At 39.8% G+C, this 22,035-nt stretch overlaps 1 protein-coding gene across 1 annotated transcript in view; it reads left to right on the top strand.

The window, feature by feature from the left end:
* Nucleotides 1-2,033: 2,033 nt before the first annotated feature.
* The window catches only part of arhgef3 (Rho guanine nucleotide exchange factor (GEF) 3), a 398,934-nt gene continuing 378,932 nt past the window's right edge, over nt 2,034-22,035 (top strand). The window contains exon 1 of the mRNA XM_041192201.1: nt 2,034-2,263. Within this exon, the coding sequence (XP_041048135.1) occupies nt 2,229-2,263 (35 nt within the window). The 5' untranslated portion in view covers nt 2,034-2,228. The remainder of the gene's footprint in view (nt 2,264-22,035) is intronic.

Raw genomic sequence — 22,035 nt, 5'->3', positions numbered from 1 at the left:
ACATTGCTTGGCGCTTGAGTGACATGAATGTACTTGTCACTTATCAGGCCAAACTTGAATCCAGGCACAGACTGCTTTGCCATGTTTTGTTGCTGGGGACATGCCAACTTAAGACAGTCTATGAGAATATGGGTTATCTCCCACTATGAAATTAATATTTATATTTAATATGAATATTAATACTTTATCTGCTTCTAATGCTCCTGGTCATCATACCAAATTCTACCATTGTGAACCCTGATCACTAAATATGGTTATAATCTGGAATGGAAGCCATCTTCATGTTGAAAATGGAAAAAAAAAGCTGAACATCCTAGATCCAATGCATCTGATAACCCAACACAGACTCTTCCAGATAGTTCCACCATTGGCTGTATCTTGTTTTGTCCCCTTTCCACTACAGAAATTTATTAATTTACTATATGACTGTGTCGTGGCTCTCATCCCCCATAGTAAGAATATTTTAGTTGGGATTGGCTCTCCTTTTCCTAAAATAATCAGCTTATATTTGGGAAAAAATGTTTAACTAAATTACAGATAATTTTGTCCATTTTCAGCTGTCTGAATAACTTTTCCCTTTCTCACTAAAAGTACAGCACATAACCACTCAGGAGTATTCCAGGCTTCTCCCTTTGCCTTCTCTTCCTCGTGGACATAACATAGTTCAATGACATTATCTATTGGCATGGGGTCTGTTTCCATATATGCTGATAACACCCAACTCTATCTTGTCACCACCATTTATCCACTCCAACTCCAAATTGTTACACCACTCAAAAATCAAGTCAACATCAAGTCACAAGTGAGCTAGAAATGCTTCCAGTTGAAAACCAGGAAACTGAAGCCATCGTATATGGGTTCCAGGCAATAACGTCTCACCCCTGTTGCTGACACAATCTCTCCTTGGCTGACTGCTCTGGCTGAAGCATCTGGTCTTTTTGTTCCTAGGTTGGGTCGTAAATCCCAGATCCTATTTGTTACCAAGAATGCTCATATCCACCTATATAGTATCACCCATTCCGGCCTTGGCCTACCTTCCGTGTCAGTAAAACTCTAAGCAATAATTTATTGCCTCCAGATCCTACTTTACTAAAACCCTTTTTTAGCCTTTTGATTTGCTCCCCAATTTGTCTAGAACTTCAGACTAAGTCCCACTTAACCTGTCAGTGGCCTGTCTTTGTCAATCTCTATTTGGTCCCTGATCTACCATTCTATAAATTCAAGTTGTCATTCTCCTTTATAAATTCCTCCATGACCTTGTTCCATCTTAACCTCGCAGCACAGCAGTTAGCCATTTCCCCGTTCTCTGGAACTACCTACTTAAAACACCTCCTCCTACTCTAACTCTTCTCCCATCTTTTCACCACTAGGGCCTTTACCACATCAAAGGCGTATAATTAAACGTAAGTTAACGTGAATCGAAGAATCGGCTCCAAAATATTGGGACAGGCTTATAGATACAGGGATGTGATTCTGCTGTTGGTTCCATCTTTATTCACAAAATGTAGCAGAAAGTAGGAATTTCAGAATGGCAAAATCTGCTACAATGAAACTGGCCACAGACCGACTAGTCAGCACAACAAATCTATTTTCGAAAACGAAGGGTGGGCCAGAGGCTGTTCCCTATTTTAATTGTTTTTGAAAGATAGTTGTAGCTGTAAATCACATCGAAATATCTGGGAGAGTTTGCGCTGCTTATCAATGCATCACAGTGTGTTGATCCAATACTGTGACCTGCATTGATGTAAAAAAAACAAAAAAATTTCCCCTACACCAAAACACCCTGAATGCTGTCAACATGTTATGAATTTGTAAATATGTAAATGCTGATTGTACGGGGTTCAGTAGATCTTATTTACTCTGTTGCAAAATGTTGGGATGTTCACGGGATCAGTTTTCAGACTTTTCGTTCCAGGCTGGGTTGAGCAGAGGCTGTCAATGCCGAAGGCAATGGGCGGAGCTGGAGGTTGCGCTCTCCGGGAAATGGACAAGGCGTCAAACCAATACCGAGACGCAGGGTATCCCGCAGGTTTGGAAGAAGGGAAGTTGCTTAAAGCACGGCGCTCGGTTCGAGTTGAAGAACGTAAAGTTTGATTCCTTGGTCGGAAGTTTCGTGCAGAACCACATAGGAAGGAACGGTCAAGGTGCAGGAAGAGCAGAATCGGGATTACTGAAATCTCCTGGTTTTTCTCCAAGTCTCTGAGGAATCCCTGTCTGTAACCCATCACATGCAAACAGTAAACTCCAAACATGACGTTGCCAGGTAGTTTACTTCTTTCAGTCTCAATGACATTTACTGAAATGCAATTGAGTCAGTCTGTCTGCTTCCTGCCAGTTAGCTTTAATGCAAAACGTTGCTAACCCCGTTAGGATTGAGTGTGAGATCATGACATGTTGCTTAAATACAGTTTGTTGGATTCTTGCTGATGTTGGGCGGGCTTCTCTTATAAGAATGTCTTTCTGTCATTGCCCTTCGAAGCAGCGTTCAGCTGCACGCCAGGCTGGATCATATGACTGGCTGAGACTGGGGACTGCCTTCAGCCTGCAATTAGCTGGGGTTCATTGCCAGCAGCATTTTAAAATCGAGATTGAACAGAGCCTTCACTCCCAATGTATTTCAGTCACTGGCTGATTGAATCCGGCCCGAGAGAATGTTCTGTTTTGCTATCCATCTGGTAATAGATAAGTTTTGACTGGGAAACCCAGCGTCGGAAGTAGTTCACTCGAGCAGTATGTACTCATCTCAAAGTGGAACTTTACCAAACTGTTTAAATTCTCATTTTCAATTTCGGGGCATGTACTCCGTCTGTCATCCTGAAATACAAGGCTCTCTTTCTTTCCTTGTGCTAAGGGACCGCGTTTTGTGTTAATCATCAGTGTTTGTTGTGATGGCTCTCAGATGTTTGTTTTCACGCCTCTCTTAACTCAAAAAGAGAAATTCATAGAAGGGGTAGAATAGTGACATTAACCGAGAGAAGCAAACTGTAATGTGCACCGAGGTTATAGTGTGAAGGTGGGGGGTGGGGGGAAGTAAAGATGTCAGGGTTGTTGGACAGAGGTTTGTAATAGATTCAGAATTTCTGATAGGGAAACATTCTGTTTCTTATTTATTAAAGTTGATTTATCTTAATTACACATGCGTTAGATAATATTACCGTTGCCTCAGCTCATTTGCTGAAATTATATATTTGTTCTAACAATTTACTCCTGTCGACCTTCTCGATTCTACCTGTAAACTTGAGATCATCTAAATCTCTGCTGCTTCTGTTGGATCCCACACCGTCATTTTCAACCGTTACACCTGTCCTTGCTGACCTAAATTAGCTGCCTGTCAAGCAGCACATCAATTTTAAAATTCTCATCCTTGTTTTCAAATCGCTCCATGTCCTGGCCCCTCCCTATCACTGTAATCTCCTCCACTCCCCACAGACCCTTGAGATCTCTGCATTCCTTCAATTCTGGCTTCTTGAGCATCCACCATTGCTGGTTGGCTGTGTCTTCAGCTGCCAAGGCCCTAAGCTCTGGAATTCCCTCCCTAAACCTCTCTGCCTCTTTACCTTGCTTTTCTCCTGAGACAATCCTCAAAACTTCCCTCTTTGACCAAACTTTTGGTCATCCACCTTAATATCTCCTAAGTAGCTCAGTGTTAAACTTTGTTTGATAATGCTCATGTGAAGCACCAACGCACATTTTGTTAAAAGTACTATATAAGGCAGTGTAGCAATAATCTCAGATCCATTGACACGACCTTGCCCCGAGGTAGACGACATGGTAGAAACTGCAGCCGTCAACACCACTGTTTTCACAGTTGTAACCCTCAAGCTATGCAAATTAGTACTAGATGTTAGGAAGCAAGGTAAGCTAAGCATAAGGAATGTGGGACAAAAACAAAAATAGCTGGAAAAACTCAGGTCTGACAGCATCTGCGGAGAAGAACACAGTTAACATTTCGAGTCCGGATGACTCTTCATCAGAAGTCATCCGGACTCAAAACATTAACTTTATTCCTCTCCGCAGATGCTGTCACACCTGCTGAGTTTTTCCAGCTGCTATTGTTTTTGTTTCAGATTTCCAGCATCCGCAGTATTTTGCTTTTATCAGAAGGAATGTGGGACCTGCTTAGAGAGCAAAACTACTTTCCTGAGTGAGTGATCAAAATGAATTGCGCAGGAGGAATGAATTAACTTGTAAGTTTCTGCTAGAGATATTTAATTTAAGAATGAAGGATATTTCTTAAAATGAGAATTAATATGTATAAACAAAAGTCAATGGGAGTGTTGGATATGATAGTTGTCTGTTGAGTAGACCTACATATTATTCAATTGAATCTGCTTAACGGATAAATATAGTATGCAATAATTTAATGTTTAATTCTAGTCCTCTATTTGTCCAGCTATTGATACTGTTTCAGTTGGAAACAAATTATTTTTTACCTAGCAGAAACCCGCAAAATATTTGTTGTGAAATTAGTACCTTTATTGCAACAGTGCTTCTTTAAATCCCCATTCCATTCTATCCTTCCCATGCGATCCCCCTCATGCCATACCCATCCCATCCCTTTTATCCCTCTCATATCATCCAAATCCCGTCCCCATCCCTTCTTCCTATGTGATCCCCAACCTGTCTTCCCCTTGCCATCCATCCCTATCCCCCATTCCACACTTCCAAGGCTGCCCAGCCTCCCTCCCATGCCGTCATCCTTCCTTCCATGCCGTCCCCTCCCTCCCTCCCTCCAATTCCCCCTCCTATGCATTTGTCCCACTCCCCTATGCCATCCCCACCCCATGCTGTTGCTTCCCCGCGCCTCCAGTAAGGGAGGTCAGGGAGGAGTGGGGGCTGGAGGTTGGTAAGAGAGGTGTGCAGGCTAGGCTTCACCCAGCAAATCAAATCACTAACCAATCAGAAAATGCCAATTTAATAAAGAAACTGTATAGATTAAAAATTAAGCCTCAGAAAATAGAAGGCAACTGAATATTAATGTCAAACAACATTTTGTCCAGCTTTTTTCAAAATTAAGAATGGATCAAAAATGAATTGATATTTTCTACTTGAATGTCCTAATATTGGGTTTCCTTTAAATAAGGAACTTTGAATAACTGTATTGCAGTACGATTTAATATGCTTGGCTGGTGGCAAAGCTGATAAATTGGACTTGGCAAAACTCAATAGTACAACAAATCAACTTTTGGCCAAGACTTCAACAATAGCTGGGCGTAAACTATCATTTCCTAGGGTTGGCAGGGAAACCCTTGCATGGGCTGTCAGTTTTGTTTTGCTGGAATTTGTTTTTTTAAAGATTCTTCCAGGCACATTTTTAATTATTGGAATATTTTAGTTTGTGATGAAACTGCCAAGTAATTTACTTGTTGAAAACTGTCATGAATTTAACATTTGGCCTGCATAGGTTGGGTTTAAAAATATTCTAATGCTTAATCTGAGAAATGTGCTTTTGTCTTCTACAACAATAATTTTCACTTCTATAAATGCTTCTTGTGTTAAAGAAATTGCCTTTTGAGTACTTAACAATGGAGAAATCTGGATGCTGAGCTGGAAAAAAAGAGTTACACTGGGTTGGGGGAAGAGTGAGATGGAAGGCATGGCCAAAGGGAAGGCAGTGTAGAAGGTTTCTAAAGATATGGAGAGGCAGCAAGAAGAACTGATGGATGAATGATGGCAGTGTAGAACAAGCATTATATAGGACAGTTGCAGAATGAAGAGTGTGGGCAAGGACGCATGGTTGGAATTGACTGGCCTGGATCCTGAAGTAATTTTACTGGATACAGAGAGCCAGTGGGGACAACATGTAGGATTTCATTCATGGGATGTGGGCATCACTGGCTAGGCCGGCATTTATTGCCCATCCGTAACCCATTTAAGAGTCAACACATTGCTGTGGATCCGGAGTCACATGTAGGCCAGATCAGGTAAGGATGGCAGATTTCCTTCCCTAAATGATTAGTGAACCAAATGGGTTTTTAGAACAATCAACAATGGTTTCATGGTCATTGTTTAATTCTACCATCTGCTGTGGAGGGATTTGAACCGGGGTCCACAGAGCATTACCCTGGGTCTCTGGATTACTAGTTCAATGCCATTGCCTCCCCTGTGAAGTTCTCAAGTAGCTGGAATGGTGAAGGAGAGGCTGGCTAGAATGAAGTTGATTAGGGCCTCAGCAACAATGGGAATTGGTAGCTAGGTAAGCAAGAACATTTTTGGAAGTGGAAAAATGCGGCTATCGACTGGATATGACTTTCAAAAATTTAGCTTTGGGTCAGAATGGATGCTGGGTTTGTGCATCTCTAGATTTAGCTTGGTTGCCGGGTTTTTCTTTTGCTGAGTTCAAATTCTCAAACTGCCATGATGGGATTGGAACTCATTGGATTACTAGTTCACGCCTCCTGATTTACTTGTCCATTAACATATAGAATATAAAAATGTAAAATGTCATTGTAACATATTTCCCCCTCAATAATATAAGGGACCAGAATTATTTAGAGGATGAGAATGTGGAATAAGAAGTAATCATTTAGACCGATACATTCCACTTGCTTTATTCTTGTGCAATATTATTAGTATTAATACACAGGTTATAATGCCCAATTTCCCACTTTACCTACACTCACCCCACTCCCTCCAAAAAATGTCATTTTCCCTGGATCTTGTTCAGGGGTTTACTGAGGAAAGTGGAGCCATAGTTCTCATATTGGTAAAGCCTGATTTTTTATTTTGCTTCTTGAGATTTATAATGACTTTCAAAACCATCTCTCAAGTTCCCAGTATAACCACTGACTCATTTTTGTATAGTTTGCTGGTATCTGCCACGAGGCTCGAGTATAACAGTAAACGCTTTTGGGTTATGATCCCTTAACTCTGCAATTTCCGATGGAAACCTTCATAAAGAACTCACTCCTCCTATATTTTAAATGACTTTTATAAGTTTACATGTAGCTACATAATTTATGAAACCTATTGTATGTTGATCTTCAAATGGTGCCACGAGATCCTTTTACACCAACATTAAAAGGTTTACAGGACCTCGGTTTAATGTTTTATCTGCATTTCCAAAAGTGACTGGGGCATGAACCCATAACCTGCTCGCTCTCACGTGAGATGCTGTACTATTAAACCAAGCCAACTGACGCTGGTGACTTCAGCGTGTTCTTAAACATTGAGCCTATTTGTTTTCTCTTGGTCCCTGGGAGTTTGGTTGGGATGGGGAGGGGGCTTTATTGTTCCTTTGTCTGGGATCAATTAATTTATTTCAGATAGAGTACGATTTAATTCCCTATCCTGCTCTCTCCTGTGAGTTGTGTGTACACACTGGTTGTTTGCAATGGAGTTTATGATGCTAATTACTATGTTACACTTTGGGACTGAGTGCTGTGTGCACAGGAAGAAAATGATTTGCAGATCACTATAACTGTCTAGAGCTTATGAATTTTGATTTTGCAGATTCAGAACTTCTATAACAAAGTCTGGTATAACAATTCCAGACTGACTATCCTTGGTATCAGAGAATCTTGAAATGAAGGTCTATAGCGCAAAGATAAAACATTGCAAAAAGCTTTTTTGAATGAACCATGTGTGATTACACAGTTATTCTGAAAACTGCAATTTTACACTTCTAGTGAACATACTTTTTGAAGTATGCTCACTCCTTCCCAAAAGTACAATCATGTTTGAGGCTGTGGAGATAGTTGAACATTTGTGTGAGAAACTACTTGAAAATATTTAGTTGCAAATCTCTTGGAATTGTGTAGTTGAAGATTTAAGTCAATATTGTCACACCAGTACCGACATGACGATATTGTGAATCTTTAAGAACTATATTTTTATGGAGGTACATTTTAAAAAGACTGAAAGTCAAGATAGCTTCTGAGGGCTACCTGATTCTTTTGTGGATTGAATTGTCTTATCTCTTGAGAGGACAAAGGTACCTTTTATTGTGACTCCCTATGGTTTAGGCCAGGGGATCAATAAGGCCCCTTGGCACCTTCACTGTAAAAGTGCAGATTTGCCTTTTCAAACACAAAGGGTTTTGATTGACTTAAATCACAGGTGGGATAAGAATCCAGACTGCTCATGGAATTATCAAAATACTTTATTTGGACTGTGTCTTGACACTTTGTGAGGTCACATGATACCCCGGCCATCTTTGCTGTCTGCTAAAAAATATCTTGGAAATTCAAACTAACTTTCTGGCTTTCAAGAGAATTCCATCAGAGAGCAAGAGTCCTGCAAAAAATCATCAAACCACTGTAGTCAGCTAAGCAGCCAAATAACTGCCTGTCATATCTTGGAAGAGAAAGAAGGACTCTCCTCTAGTCTGTTCCACCTTCAAGTTTACCTGAGAAATCCACTTCCAGGCAGATCAACAAGAACCACCTTCACAGCTAGTAAGAAATCTCTATTTTTTCACTCCATCCAATGCATCAACTCAACTAAGAAACATCAGGCTTGCAATGAAATTTGTTAAATTCCATTTTTAAAATTACTGTTCTACCTCCATCTGTGTCTAATTTTTTGTGTGTGTTATGTGTATGAGTCAAGTGAGTGAGAGATCATGTTTTCATTAACCTCTGGGGCAAGGATGTGAGAAATAAAATAACCTTTGACATTTTTAAATACACAAAAGCTTATTACTAGGTTATTAAAATCGAGACAATCACTCCAAGGTTAAGAAAATATACCCACCCACGTACAAATATATTAATCATGGGCAAATAGAAGGAAAGACCTAAAATTTGTCTGCTACAATATTATGATTGATATACCATTGTGTCACTCTGACACAGGATCTTGATTAGAAATGAGAGGCACTAACAAGTGGGATTTTAAATTATCTGGATTTAAAAAAACAAGACAATCCAGCTTAGACAATTTTGATCTCTTTTAAATCTTTAGAGCTTTGTAACTTTAATAGACATGGAACAAAACAAAATAAGCATTGAAATGTAGCACTTAGAATGACAAAGAGTGTTTTCTCCTGAGGATTTGAGCAAATGTTGCCCTGTGCACCAAATGTCTCAAATAAGCTCCCTTGTTGTGTTTCGAGCTGCTGGCTTACAATGGAAATGCTGCTTTGGTTTTATCCTGCTTTTATTATTAGGTGGGGAGTGTATGAGTCATCTGTTCACACACGTTCAGGGAGGATGGAAGAGAGAAACTGCCACAGTTAGCAATATATTAAGACCATTTCAATCCTTGATTTGAGACTAGATCCCAATTTTCTACAAACATTAAAAACAAGAAGCAATAGAGGCATTAACCCTCATACAGGAAAGTCTTTAACGGGTGTGATTTTCTGGTTCCACTTGCTATGGGACTGGAAATTCCTGCTCAAGTCAATGGATCTTTTTCTGGTCTGTCAAATTTTCCGTTCCACCCAATGTGTTAGCCTGGGATTACTGTCCCATTGTTGTACAGGTTGGCTAATTTGGCATACATCTAGGATTAAATCTGGTATTTCCTCAAATACATTTATTAACTAAATTGGTTAGGGAGAGGGAAGGTAGAAAAATAAGCTTTAGTTCATGCACCTGATCACTATTCATGATCCCTGCCCAAAGTACCTTTGTGGATGTATGGATAAGATTGAGTTTCATTGTTTCATTAATTGTCCCCTCCCTTCCCCAAACTCAATTGTTATACAGGCTCATCAAGGTTTCTATCTCTTGTTGTATGTATTCCTGGAGATTTCATCACGTGAAATTTGCTTACTGTTTGCAAAAATTATGCTGCTTATCTGAGTTGAAACTGAGGTCTATAAAAATCAGAGCTATATTAGGAATTCTTGAGGCCCTGGGCACCAAGAATATTTGGAGCCCCTACACATTCACACACACTTTGCCCTTCAGTCCATTAAAAGCCAAGCATAGTACAATGCGTGTAGAAATGGGCCCCTGAAAATTTACGCAGTGCATTAATAATAAAGCAAATCAGCAGTAATAAAATAACTAGAAAGATTGATCCTACATGTGATTGAGGAGCCAGCTATTGAACTTGGGGAAAGGTAGCAAGGCTGAGAAGTTTGGGGAGAAAGTTCATAATTTCAAGTGAATTTCCAGTGAATTTTGAATGCAGTGCTGCTAAATCACCTGGTCCATTTTTGTTTTTGGCAAACCATTTCCAGCAGTAAAGACTTGCTGTGCTCCACATCCGTGTTCTGTACAAACATGGTCAGGCCGTGTATCAGCTCCTGAGCGACACTCCACAGATTGCTACATTTGCCCTTTCATTTCTGTCAAGCCTGCATGCTCGTGGAGCAGGTTGGATGGGGGGTGGTTGTAATTCTGCATTTGCAGAAAGCAAAATGCCTCAGATCCTGGAAATCTGAAATCAAATCGAAAATGCTGCAAATACTCAGCAAGTCTGGCAGAATGTGTGGAGTGAGAAGAACAGAGTTAACATTACAGGCCAATGATCTTCCATCAGAACTGGAAGAAGTTTGGAATCTAACACTTTATAAGCAAATACAGAGCAAGAGAAAAAGGATGGGGTGGGGTGGGAAAGGAAAAGCGAAGGCCCATGATAGGGTGGAGATCAGAAGTCATTAAATGACAAAATTAATGGTGTTGAAAGAACTCCCAGGATACAGGAGTAGTTACCACTACAATGGCTAGAAACACAGGTGTGAGCTGCAAACTATATTTCCCTACTTCTGGATTGCCCTAACACTGCCTAGGAATTAATCTTGCATTCCTTGAAACTTAAGGACAATCTGAGAGAGCTGGTACCCTAAGGCTCACATGTAGAGAATAACTGGGAGGGCACTGCCACAATTTGGGACTGAACCCATAAAGAGGGAGAAGACCTTAAAGAAAAAATGATTAAGAAAATTGGTGGGAGAGATTTTCAATTTGATGACTGGCTTATTTAAGTAGGCAAACTGTGTTTGCAAACGCTCAATGGAATGTCACTACATCTATTTACTGCACTGACATAATAAAAAGCTGCAGCTACTGGTAGGAACAACCAGAAATTACTGAAGCAGCCTGTGAGAAAACACTGTGACTTTAAAAAGAGCAGTTGAATGATTAATCATGATATATTGGTTCTTCAATGAATGGAGCAATATTCTTACAGTGAACTTAAATGAGGAAGCAAACATTTCTGTTTTGCCAGATTCACCACAAAAAAATCAGGAATTAACCTTTTTTGAATTTGAACATGATTAAATTAAAGATCTTTTAAAGGTTCTTTGGTAAACCAGAAATTGCTGATTTCAGTGAGTCAATCTTGAACACAAACACTGAAACAGGCTGCTGCCATTATTTTGTTGGCTGTGCATGCTGCATAATGAAGGATTCTAGTGGAAAATGCAAGTAGCTTAAGTACGTTGCCATAAACGTTTTCTAGATGCAACCTTTTGATTTGACCAATAACCCTCCCTCCACACAGGCGTACATCTGGGCTAGGATTCTCCATTGTCATTTCTCATTGCTTATTCATTTGAGATTTGACTTGATGTGAGCATGTTGTTTTTATCTGTTGCTATAGTAACAATTTAGGCTATTCAGTGCAGCTCTCTTTAGTGAATTGTTTTGCTCAGTAACAGTGAACTTTTAACACACCAGGCTGGATTTTATGTGCCACCCCCCCCCCCCCCCCAATGCCCCCACATCCTAAACTGGCGTACTTTTGGTGGGGGGCACATAAAAAATGATGGTTGGGTAATCCATTGCCTTCCCACCCATCCTCTACCTAGTTCCCATTATACAGGGGTAGGTAAGATGCTGACTAGCCTGCCCATCCTTAGGCCTAAGAGGCCCTTAGGTGGCCAATTAATGGAAGGCGGGAAGGAAGGGGGGTACATCCTTTGAGGGGGTGCCCTATGCGCAACGCTGGGCAACCCTCCTTAAACTTGTAACCCCCCCCCCACTGTGCCTCTCCACCTGGCCTCCGAACCCCACTCCCGCAGCCCCTTCGCCACCAACACCCCCAACCCAGGGTGCCCAATCCCTTCCTGCCAAAAATGGTCCAACTTACCTGTTTCCGGGATGCAACCTATCTTCTTCATGGGACAACTTGCGGTCCCAGAGTTCTGACACTGCGGGACTGCAGTTGCCAACCATTCAAACTGGCCAGCAGCTCTCAAGGGTGGGACTTCCTTCCACTGAGGTGCATAAGTCCACTCTGCTTGTTAAGGCTGCCAGCAGCATAATATCACTGTGGGGTGGCCTTTTTTAAAAAAGAAACAACTAACTTTTCTAATGGGGGATGGGGTGTGCCTGAGCGATACCACCCCCCCATAAAATTCAGTCCTATGTTGTGCAGCTGAAAAGAAAGCAAAGAAAATATTTTTGAGTTTATGTTTTTTTATTTTAACTTTTAAAATGCCCAGTTTCCAATAATTTTTACATTTGTGGAATCTTGGGTTTTAAAACTGCCCTCCGCACAGGGGATGGGGATGAAACTTCTGAATATTAATTTTCTAGTTTCTAATTATTTTAAAGCTTAAAAATACATTCCTCTCCCTTTTGAGTTTACTCCAATGAGTAGCTGGCTCTCACAAAGCAAGAAGGTTGCTGGATAAACTTACCAAACCATCCATAGAAACTCATGACCCTGCTCTTATAACATTAAATAGCTAACATTTTTGAAGTTGTACAGGTTTATTTTACTTAATCCCCCAGTCATTTCCAAAAATAGATTGATTAATGGAGTTGGAGTCCTTCGCTAACTTGAGATAGTCCATAGAGTAACCCGCTTGACAAACTATGAAACTCACCCATAGTTGCCATCCCTTGCCCCAGTGAGTCCAGCATTGTTTTCCAAAATTTAACAGGTCACCCATTTTTATTCTGAAAGACACCAAAGATTGTCATTTTATGTAATTGATAAGGCTTCTTGCCTAATTGAAATAATTGATCTTCCTAACCATCATCACTAAGACCAAAGTGCCAGAAATTCTAATTCAAGTTCAGCCCATTGCATGGAATTGACAGGTCCACAAAATGCCTATTGCAAACCTTCAGAACCACACAATTATTGAAGAGGCTGAAATGTACCCCTACATTGTCTAAATTATTTCTTGGCTGCTACCTTTCAAGTGACTTCGTTAGGCAATTCTTTGTAAAGATAGTTTCTCAGCCACTCAAACAGATTTGATTATTGCATGTTGTAAAGTAAAAATTCTATGGCAGCATTCCCATTAGTTGCTGTGAAACTTCCTGGAAACAGCCTGAACAAAGAAATTCCCAATACTGACTCCAATACTAAAATGTTACAGGAACAAAATCATTTATTGTATAACTTGTTCAGGAATTGCTAGGTTTTTGGAACTAAGTTTTTATTTGTATTTATGTTTGGGGTGATGATGGAGAGGGGGAGAAGATTAGACAAAGGTTTCATTTCCTTACACTGGGGAAGAACAATATCTTCATATTATGCCACTGCCCCTTCATCATATACATAGGTGAAACAGACAAAATTCTGATCTCACCAAGTTGAAATAACTAGAAAAATTCCTGTGCTCAAAACATTAACCATTTTAAATATTATTGCCCTAAAGGGCAACCAGCACAATACAAGATAGTCATAGACTTACCTATCCGTAAATACAGGCAGGAGTGAAATTGAGGATAATACTTCCAAGTTATAGTGTGGCTTGCTGAAAGCCTTGTGAGAGCAGCCGGAAAGTGTAGGGTTAAAGAAGGGGTTGGACTTTTTTTCGGCATGTTTGGTAAAATTTTCACAGTGTTACTTAACTGCTTGAGCGCAAAAAATTTATTTTGACTGACTTTATTACAATTAAAGCCTTTGCCAGAGAATGTAACTCACTCTCAGAAATGTGACAACTGGCTGCAAAATGCTGATAATGCAATGAGCAGTGATCTAGCCTGGAAAGTGTATATATAGTAGAATTATCCCAGTTATTGTTGAGGATCAGAAGGAGGCTGATTGTAAAATGCCAATATCTTGGCTCGTGTAACACTCTTGCCTCTGAGTAAGAAAGTTTTGGATTGAAGCCCCAGCCCAGAGACTTGAACACATAAGCTAGACATGCTTAGGTGGACAACTGGGGGAACACTGCATTATTAGACCAAAGCCCCATCCACTCTTTCAGATGAACATAAATCACCCATGTTACTTTTCAAAGAAGAACATGGTCTCCAAGCTAATATTTATTCCTCAATCAACACCACAAAAACAAATTAGATGGTTTATTAATCTCACTACTCTTTGTTGGACTTAGCAGCTGCTTTCATGCACAGCAGCATTTCCCTACATCAGAACAGAGACTGCACCTCAAAGATATTTTATTGGCTTTGAGATGTTATGGAAGTTGTAAAAGGCACTATATAACGCAACATCTTCCTTTCTTATAAATAATCTAGACTTTAGACTGGTGTGGTGAATTAGCATGCTGTCATTTAGCTCTCGTACCCTGTATTCAAATCCAGGTAGATGAGAATTATTTTCAGTGACAGAAGACCAAGTGAAATCAATTCAGACAACTCTCATCAGACTGTCTCACCTAGAGTTCTGCGCAGACTGCCCAGCATAAAAATACTGATATTTAATTTTAGAGCAGCATTCCAATTTTCTCATCCCAAGTTGATTTTATTGCTTGCTGTAGTTTGGACCCCCATCCCTAACAGCAATGTGGATGTACCTACACCACCTGAACTGCAGCGGTTGAAGAAAATGGCTCAACATCACCTTCTCAGGGGTAATTATTGATGGGCAACCGATGCTGGTTTTGGCAGCAATGTGAACATCCAAGAACGAATCAAAAAAACGGAACCTCAAGCAGCAATATTTTGTAAAACAGTCTGGTAATACTAACAATCAGTTGCTTTTTAAAAAATTCACTCCTGGATGTAAAGTTTAAAAGAAAACAGCTGTTGAATAATAGTTAGTAAAAAGTAGTTTTCAGTTTATAACACTTGTGGTAGGAGCTCATAGGGCCCATTGTCGTACTAACAGGATGGTTTGGTCAGGGTTAGGCAAGTGTGCCCCTCCACTCAAAAACGTCACCACCATCTGCCATTGATTAGAATTCACAATTAAGAGAAGGATTGCAAAGGATGCTTTTCTCCATATTAACTAGAATTGATGCACTAAAGAAAGTGAAGCAGCCTTTGTGAACCTGTCAGTAGAAGTAAGACCGGACACCATTTCATCATCTACACTGTGTATTCAGTGAGCTCCCATTGTGCTTCTGGAATATGATGTAAGGGAAATGAAGTAGCCGTGTGGAATGCCTCCCTTTAAATACGCTTAAATAGGGTTCCAGTCATCCATCTGTGCATTTCAGAGGTTAAATCGGTATAGGTCTGTGATTTGAACTGGTTACAGAATATATTTTGCACCTAGTAAAGAGTCATATTCAAAGACCCAGTGACCATGCCTTAAATTTTAGTTTCAACCTTCCTGATGTGTAAGCTATATGTACAGGTTGGTTTGAAAATTACTTTATTAGATGAAGGGCCATAGCATCTCTACCATACTATTCCTGGGCAACTCCATCTAGTATGTCCCCTTACCTGACATCATTCTTCCAACTAGCATGTGCTCATTCCTTTCTTTAAGCTAATTCTTTATCTATCTCCAAATGTTTCCCATGATATTAATGGAAGATCATATACCTTAAGTTTAGCTGACAGTTTTTCATGTGGGACTTTAATAAAGGATTGAGGTTCTAATGTACCAGTAGCCCATTTGTACCTTCCATAAACAGCTGCCCCATCTCCCTTGTGTGGAACCTGAATAACAAGCACCAGCATTAACTGTGTAGAACATCACAGGAAGACTGATGTGTTTTCACCTGATACACACCCACCATGCACACATCTGTCTAATATTGTGTTTTATCCCAGGGATGCTGAGTCAAATTGGAGTGGCTAACTACACATCAGTAAACATAGGTTCTCCTGGTGTGTTTTGTTGCAAATATCTAATTTATTATTCATGTTAATATTTTAGAAGTAATTTTTAGTTCTGGGGAGATTAAAGTTGGAAGAGTAAGATAATTAAAATGTTGGGCTTTAGATTGCTAAAATACCTCAAGAAATAGCAATTCAAAAGGTGGCCCATGTTTGTTTAATAGAATCAGAATAGAAGAGATAGAGCTATTAAACAGCAGGTGAGCTTACATAGGTGAGCTTGACGATGTGATGTCTGCAAGGCTTAGAATAAGGCAGTCCAGAGATGGCTTTGTTTTGGGAGTTAGAACTAAATTAGTTTAAAAGCATTCAGTGAACCCTGAAAGGTTATAAAACCTATTTACTTCATTAGATCAAAGAAGAAATTTTATTTGAGGGATAATTAATCTAAAGGGCAGTTTGAGGACAGTCAAGAGTGGGCTACTTTGTTATGGACATGGGTGGAGCTTTTCTGGTTTCAATTTATTTGGATGTTTGCTGGAAAAGTTAGTTGCAGTTTGGATCTCATGTAGCTTGCAGCTCACAAAGATGTAGCTGAAATAAATAACAGTTAGCTAGGCCTGCACTATATGCAGAGCAACAAACTAACTTCTTCATTAACCATGTGGAATGCGGATGAGGCTTAATCTCAGTTTGAATTTTGCGAGTGAACAGATGCTGGAAGATCGTCTAGTTTGAAACTAATGGGAGAATCTACAGTGGTCCCCACAGAGTCTTGTACTAGAGAAAATAGATTATCTTAGAAATATTGAAAAGTAACCAGAACAAGGGACTGGGGCATCCACAGTCAAAGAGGTTAAATTAAACTTTTAACTCTGAGAATAGCTGGAGCTGAGGAAAATTCTCCAGAGGGCTGTGGCATGCTTTTGGGTGATCCCTACAGAAGTAAATAACTCTTAAGATGTCAGAAAGTATAAGAAATTCTTGGGGGAAGTAAGTAGTAAACCTTAGTGCATAAGATATGTAGTTATAAACCATATTGATAAGTTAATAGTGCTTGTTTTGTTTATTTTGTTTCATATACAATAAAGCTTGTTTGCGAAAATCTTGTGTATTTCTATTGGTTAAACAAGGTGTTTGGATTTTCATTTAACTGTTAATGGTGCCTAATCAGATCATAACAGTTTGGTTTATGACAATATTGGATGAAGTATTTTCTCATTAGGCCATTGATACAGCCTGCCTTCAAATAGTTAATGACTAATTGCACAGAAATGTGCCTGAAATTACTTCATGTGTTCATTACAATCTAGCTAATCTGAATTGAACCATTTCCATTCTTTAATGTATTCTTTTAAAAGCTTAAAGTAGTTTTTTGAATTTGATTAAAGCAATATTTTGAACAGAAAATATTTGTTCTTCTACAATATTGCCACAAAAAGTCTGTTTAGGTAGCCATATAATTACATCAGTTTGATAGCTTTTATATTAATAGTGATTTAACAATTTTGTACCTCATCAGGAATGAAGATTGTTCAGTGTTTAGTTTGTGATATGATTTACAAATAAGCTATTGTGGACCTAAACAATGTTAGTTCTGTATTGCTATCTGGGAATGATTAATCTGTGTTACAGTTTTGGTGTAGCACAGTTTCAGTTGTATAAGGTGTTCTGAAGTTTTTAGTGGATTCTGGTCATGCACAATGGAGCATAATAGATACTGGTTCCAGCAGGTTCAGGGTGAGACATACTACACGGCTTCAAGAAAAGGTTGTTAATCATCAAGAGTGTAACTTCGTCTGAACAATGCTGGATTATTATCACATTAGTAAATGGTTTCTTTTTATATTGCGGGTTATGCACGATAGATTTTATCAAGCCCTGTCATAATGAAATGATCTCAGAGGGATTTGGAAACAGTTGTAAACAATAATCTACATCCTACATATACCAATACCTCTAAAAGTGCTTTAGCTCTGATAGATAATTAATTTGAGATATATTTAGATACATCAACAGCTGTGAAGAGGTATTCAGGCACTGTATCTGCAAAAGGTTTGAAATTGCATTGTGTGTTACCTTTCAGATTAGTGGATGCAATACTTATTGTTGTGGTCCTCTTATTCTGGTAACTAAAGAGTCAACCGAAATAGAATTCAAATTAGCTTACTGTTAACTGCAATGCTGTTGTATCTAACAAAAATTAAGTCCATCTGAATTGCTTGTTTTAATTTGAAACATATAGTAAATAATTATTTTCTTGTTTTTTATGTTATGCATCATCTATGATAAAATTAACTTCTGAATTTTCATGTGGCTCTCATTGTAATGTTGCCTATCCATGAGTTTTGATTGATGTGCAGTTCTAAATTGGGCAGATTCTAAACTGATGTGCATGCCCTATTGTGTAGGGTAGGGTCACGAGTCAACTTGAGCACTGGGGCAGGTGTGCTTAATTATTTGTTGCTGTACTAACTATTGCGTCAGGTTGGATAAAAAGAGAAAAACCTGCTAATGTTAGATGTGCAAAGTAACAAACAAAATATTAAAAATTCACAGCAGATCGATCAGAATCTGAAAAAACGACAGGTTAATATTCCAGGTATGTGGTACCATAAGGAATGGGCACAGTCAATTCTAAGAGTGAACAAACAAAACAAAAACCTATTTTTGGATATAGATGGTGAATGAGGAAGTACAGTGTATTTCCTGCATTCTATGTTTGAATTTTTGGCTCCGGTCAGTGTTTTTCTCTTCCATGTGGGCAAAAAAGCCTTTAAAATTTTAGGCTGGAAATTTTATACAAGAATAATTAACAACTGTGAAATCTTGTGTGCTCCATTCAAGTGATAGTCTGGTAACTGTTAAGAGAGATGCCTAACCAGTTTATATGTCATGGGGGCATGATGTTTGAATCAGCATGCACTTCATTTCTTTTTTTTAAACTTAGTTCTGTTGAAGAGTCATACGGACTCGAAACATTAACTGTGTTCCTCTCCACAGATGCTGCTAGGCCTGCTGAGTTTTTCCAGGTATTTTAGTTTTTATTTTTATTTTTGTTTTGCACTTCATTTAGAATCTCTTTCACTTGGATGCAATCCAGTGACTCTTTTTCTCTCATGTAAACCATTAACTAGTTTATCTGTTTGGAAATCAATATTAAATTGCGAACAGTATAGTCACAATGCTGTGTTTAATTAATGACTTCCATATTTACTCAGTTAGGAAAAGGCATTGATGTGGTTTGTGTGCAAATCAAGGGCATTTCCACCTTCTCATTTCTATATTAACTGTAAAACTTTCTTAACATTTATTCCTGTGCCAGTGTAAAAATTAGTTTGCATCTATCTTACTAGCATGGGGAATTGCTTGTTTTAATTCATAAGAAACTCCAGTGCCAGTTTCTCTGTTTCCTCGTGACCCCTCCCAACCCCCACCCCCTCCAGTTGACCAGCTGGGTACAAAGTTCAAAGTGAACCTGAACCGGCTTATATCTCTAGATTTAGTTTGTAGCATAAATTCCATGAATGGTGTTGAAATAGTTAAGGCTGGAATTGATAGAGGCCACAGATTCTATGCAGAGTCAGGTCTGGATTTTCATCTGCAAGTTGGGCACGCCGAGTCAGAAGAATTCCTAACTCCACGAACCTGTGTTTTAAAAATGACTGCCCAGGTATCAGATTTTCGGTTTGTGGGGGCGGGCTATGTTAGAAGTTGGGGCAGGGGGACACCGGAAGTGGTGAGGAGGCTGACTGGTGCTGAGGCAGGCTGGGCAGAAGGCCTGCCTTCAGGCTCCAGCACTCTGTCCAAAATTTAAAAGAAAGAATAAAACATGAAAAAGCAGCCATCAACCCCCACACACATTACCCATGCCTCATCCATGCCATGTTATGCCATCTCAGCTCACCACCACCTTCTCAAGGGCAGTTAGGAATGGGCAATAAATACTGGCTCAGCCAGGATGCCCACAACCCATGAATGAATTAAAAAAAAATGTCCTGTGCCCTTCCCATGTCCCTTCATACCCTCCATGCCAACCTATACCCCTGTACCCACCCCCCAAGGCCCTTTATAATCCCTTTGTTCCAACTCATGCCAACCCAAGCCAACAAACCACCACCCACCTAACCTTCCAAACAAATGCGAGGTAATGCATTTTGGGAGGTCTAATACAGGCAGGGATTATACGGTAAATGGCAGAACCCTTAAGTGCATTGATGGGCAGAGGGATCTGGGTGTACAGGTCCACAGGTCACTGAAAGTGGTAACGCAGGTGGATAAGATAGTCAGGAAGGCATATGGCATGCTTGCCTTCATTGGCAGGGGTATTGAATATAAAAGCTGGGAAGCCAGGCTGCAACTGTATAGAACCTTGGTTAGGCCACACTTGGAATATTGCATGCAATTCTGGATGCCACATTACCAGAAGGATATGGAGGTGTTAGAGAGGGTGCAGAGGATGTTTACCAGGATACTGCCTGGTCTGGAGGTTATTAGCTATGAGGAGAGGTTGGAGAAACTCTGATTGTTCTCACTAGAGCGACGGAGATTGAGGGGCGACTTGATAGAAGTTTACAAGATTATGAGTGGCATGGACAGAGTAGATAGTCAGAAGCTTTTTCCCAGGGTGGAAGAGTCATTCATTAGGGGACATAGATTTAAGGTGAGAGGAGAAAACTATAGAAGAGATGTGCGGGGCAACATTTTTACGCAGAGGGTAGTGAGTGTCTGGAATTCGCTGCCAGAGGAGGAGGTGGTGGAAGCAGGTATGATAGTGGTGTTTAAGAGGCAGCTTGACAAATACATGAATAGGATGGGAATAGAGGGATACAGACCCTGGAAGTGCAAAATATTTTAGTTGACGGGTAATATGATCGGCGCAGGCTTGGAGAGCCGAAGGGCCTGTTCCTGTGCTGTACTTTCCTTTGTTCTAACCGTGCCAACTCACCCATTATCCACCACGGACAGACCTTAGGACCCAGGCAGAGCTGAGGTAAAGTTCTATAAATTAACGTTCTGAGAGTCTATTGCAGACTTCACTTGCAGAAAAGTATTCTCAATCAGCAAAAAACATTTACTACATTTATATTCCTTCAAGTACATAATGCCTTATAAAAGCAAGCATTGGAATTCATAGACTTACTTCAAAGAGTGCCCTAACCACTTGTAGCTGTCAATCAAACTGTGAAATGGCAAGCACCCGACTGTGATAATGGATGGTTTTGAAATCAGTCATGTGGTACTAATCTAGTAATGGAAATCCTCAGGCTTATATCAACAGATAAAGTGAAGTAGCAAGCAATGATGTTTTTAAAAAAACTCCAGAATTTTTTACAAAGATTTAAAGGGCAGGACTTATAAATGTCTTGACACCTTGACAGTTCCCTTTGACAGTTGCTTTAGAAAGGTCCTCTTGACAGTTGATTTTAACAGGTTTGTTGACAATTCCACTGAGCTTGACAATTAATAGGTTTATGCACATACATGCCTACTTTTAACAATTCCAAAAGGCACCTTACCTCTCCCAAAGGGCACGTTACTCCCCCCAAAGTGCACCTGACCTCCCCCAAAGGTGTCCCAGGACCATATCCAAAGGGATACCTCACTTCTCCAAAAGGGCACCCTACCTATCCAAAGAAATGTGCAATGTTCAGGTCTGCTCTTACAGGTCTACTCTGCACACTTCAATTTCACACACCTCGGCTACCAAAATCTGACTTGACTGAAGGCAGCTGCTGATTGTAATGGCCAGCTGCCTCCATGAAAAATGCATGCTCAAATCATGAACCACGAATCACCCCCATTCCTGCCCCTGTGAAAATGGGAAGTGCTGTGTTTGGGGGCAGGACTTACGATTTTCATGCACTTCTACCATATTCACTACAAAGGAGAGCTTGTCCATTGTTGAAAATCCAGGCCTCAACGTTCAATATGCCCAATGCTCAAAATGTCCAATCTGTGCAGAGCTGCAACCAACAAAGACAAAATGTAGAACCACATAGACAAAACAATAGGATACATAAGAAAATTTGTGATTAAACTGTTCACTTTTCTAGTTATACTGAACCTTGTGTATTGAGTCTAGTTCAGGTTGTCAAGACACAAAGGAAATTTTCAGCACTTAGAGGAAGCACAGGTATGAGTCTCAAAGCTAACCCCTGGTGTCAAAGATCTGAGTCATGAGGAAAGACTGGAGGTACATGGA

The sequence above is a fragment of the Carcharodon carcharias genome, chromosome 7 (genome assembly GCF_017639515.1).
Source record: "Carcharodon carcharias isolate sCarCar2 chromosome 7, sCarCar2.pri, whole genome shotgun sequence".
NCBI lineage: Eukaryota > Metazoa > Chordata > Chondrichthyes > Lamniformes > Lamnidae > Carcharodon > Carcharodon carcharias.
The sequence above is the reverse complement of the archived record's forward strand: the minus strand, read 5'-3'. Positions and strand labels throughout refer to the sequence as shown.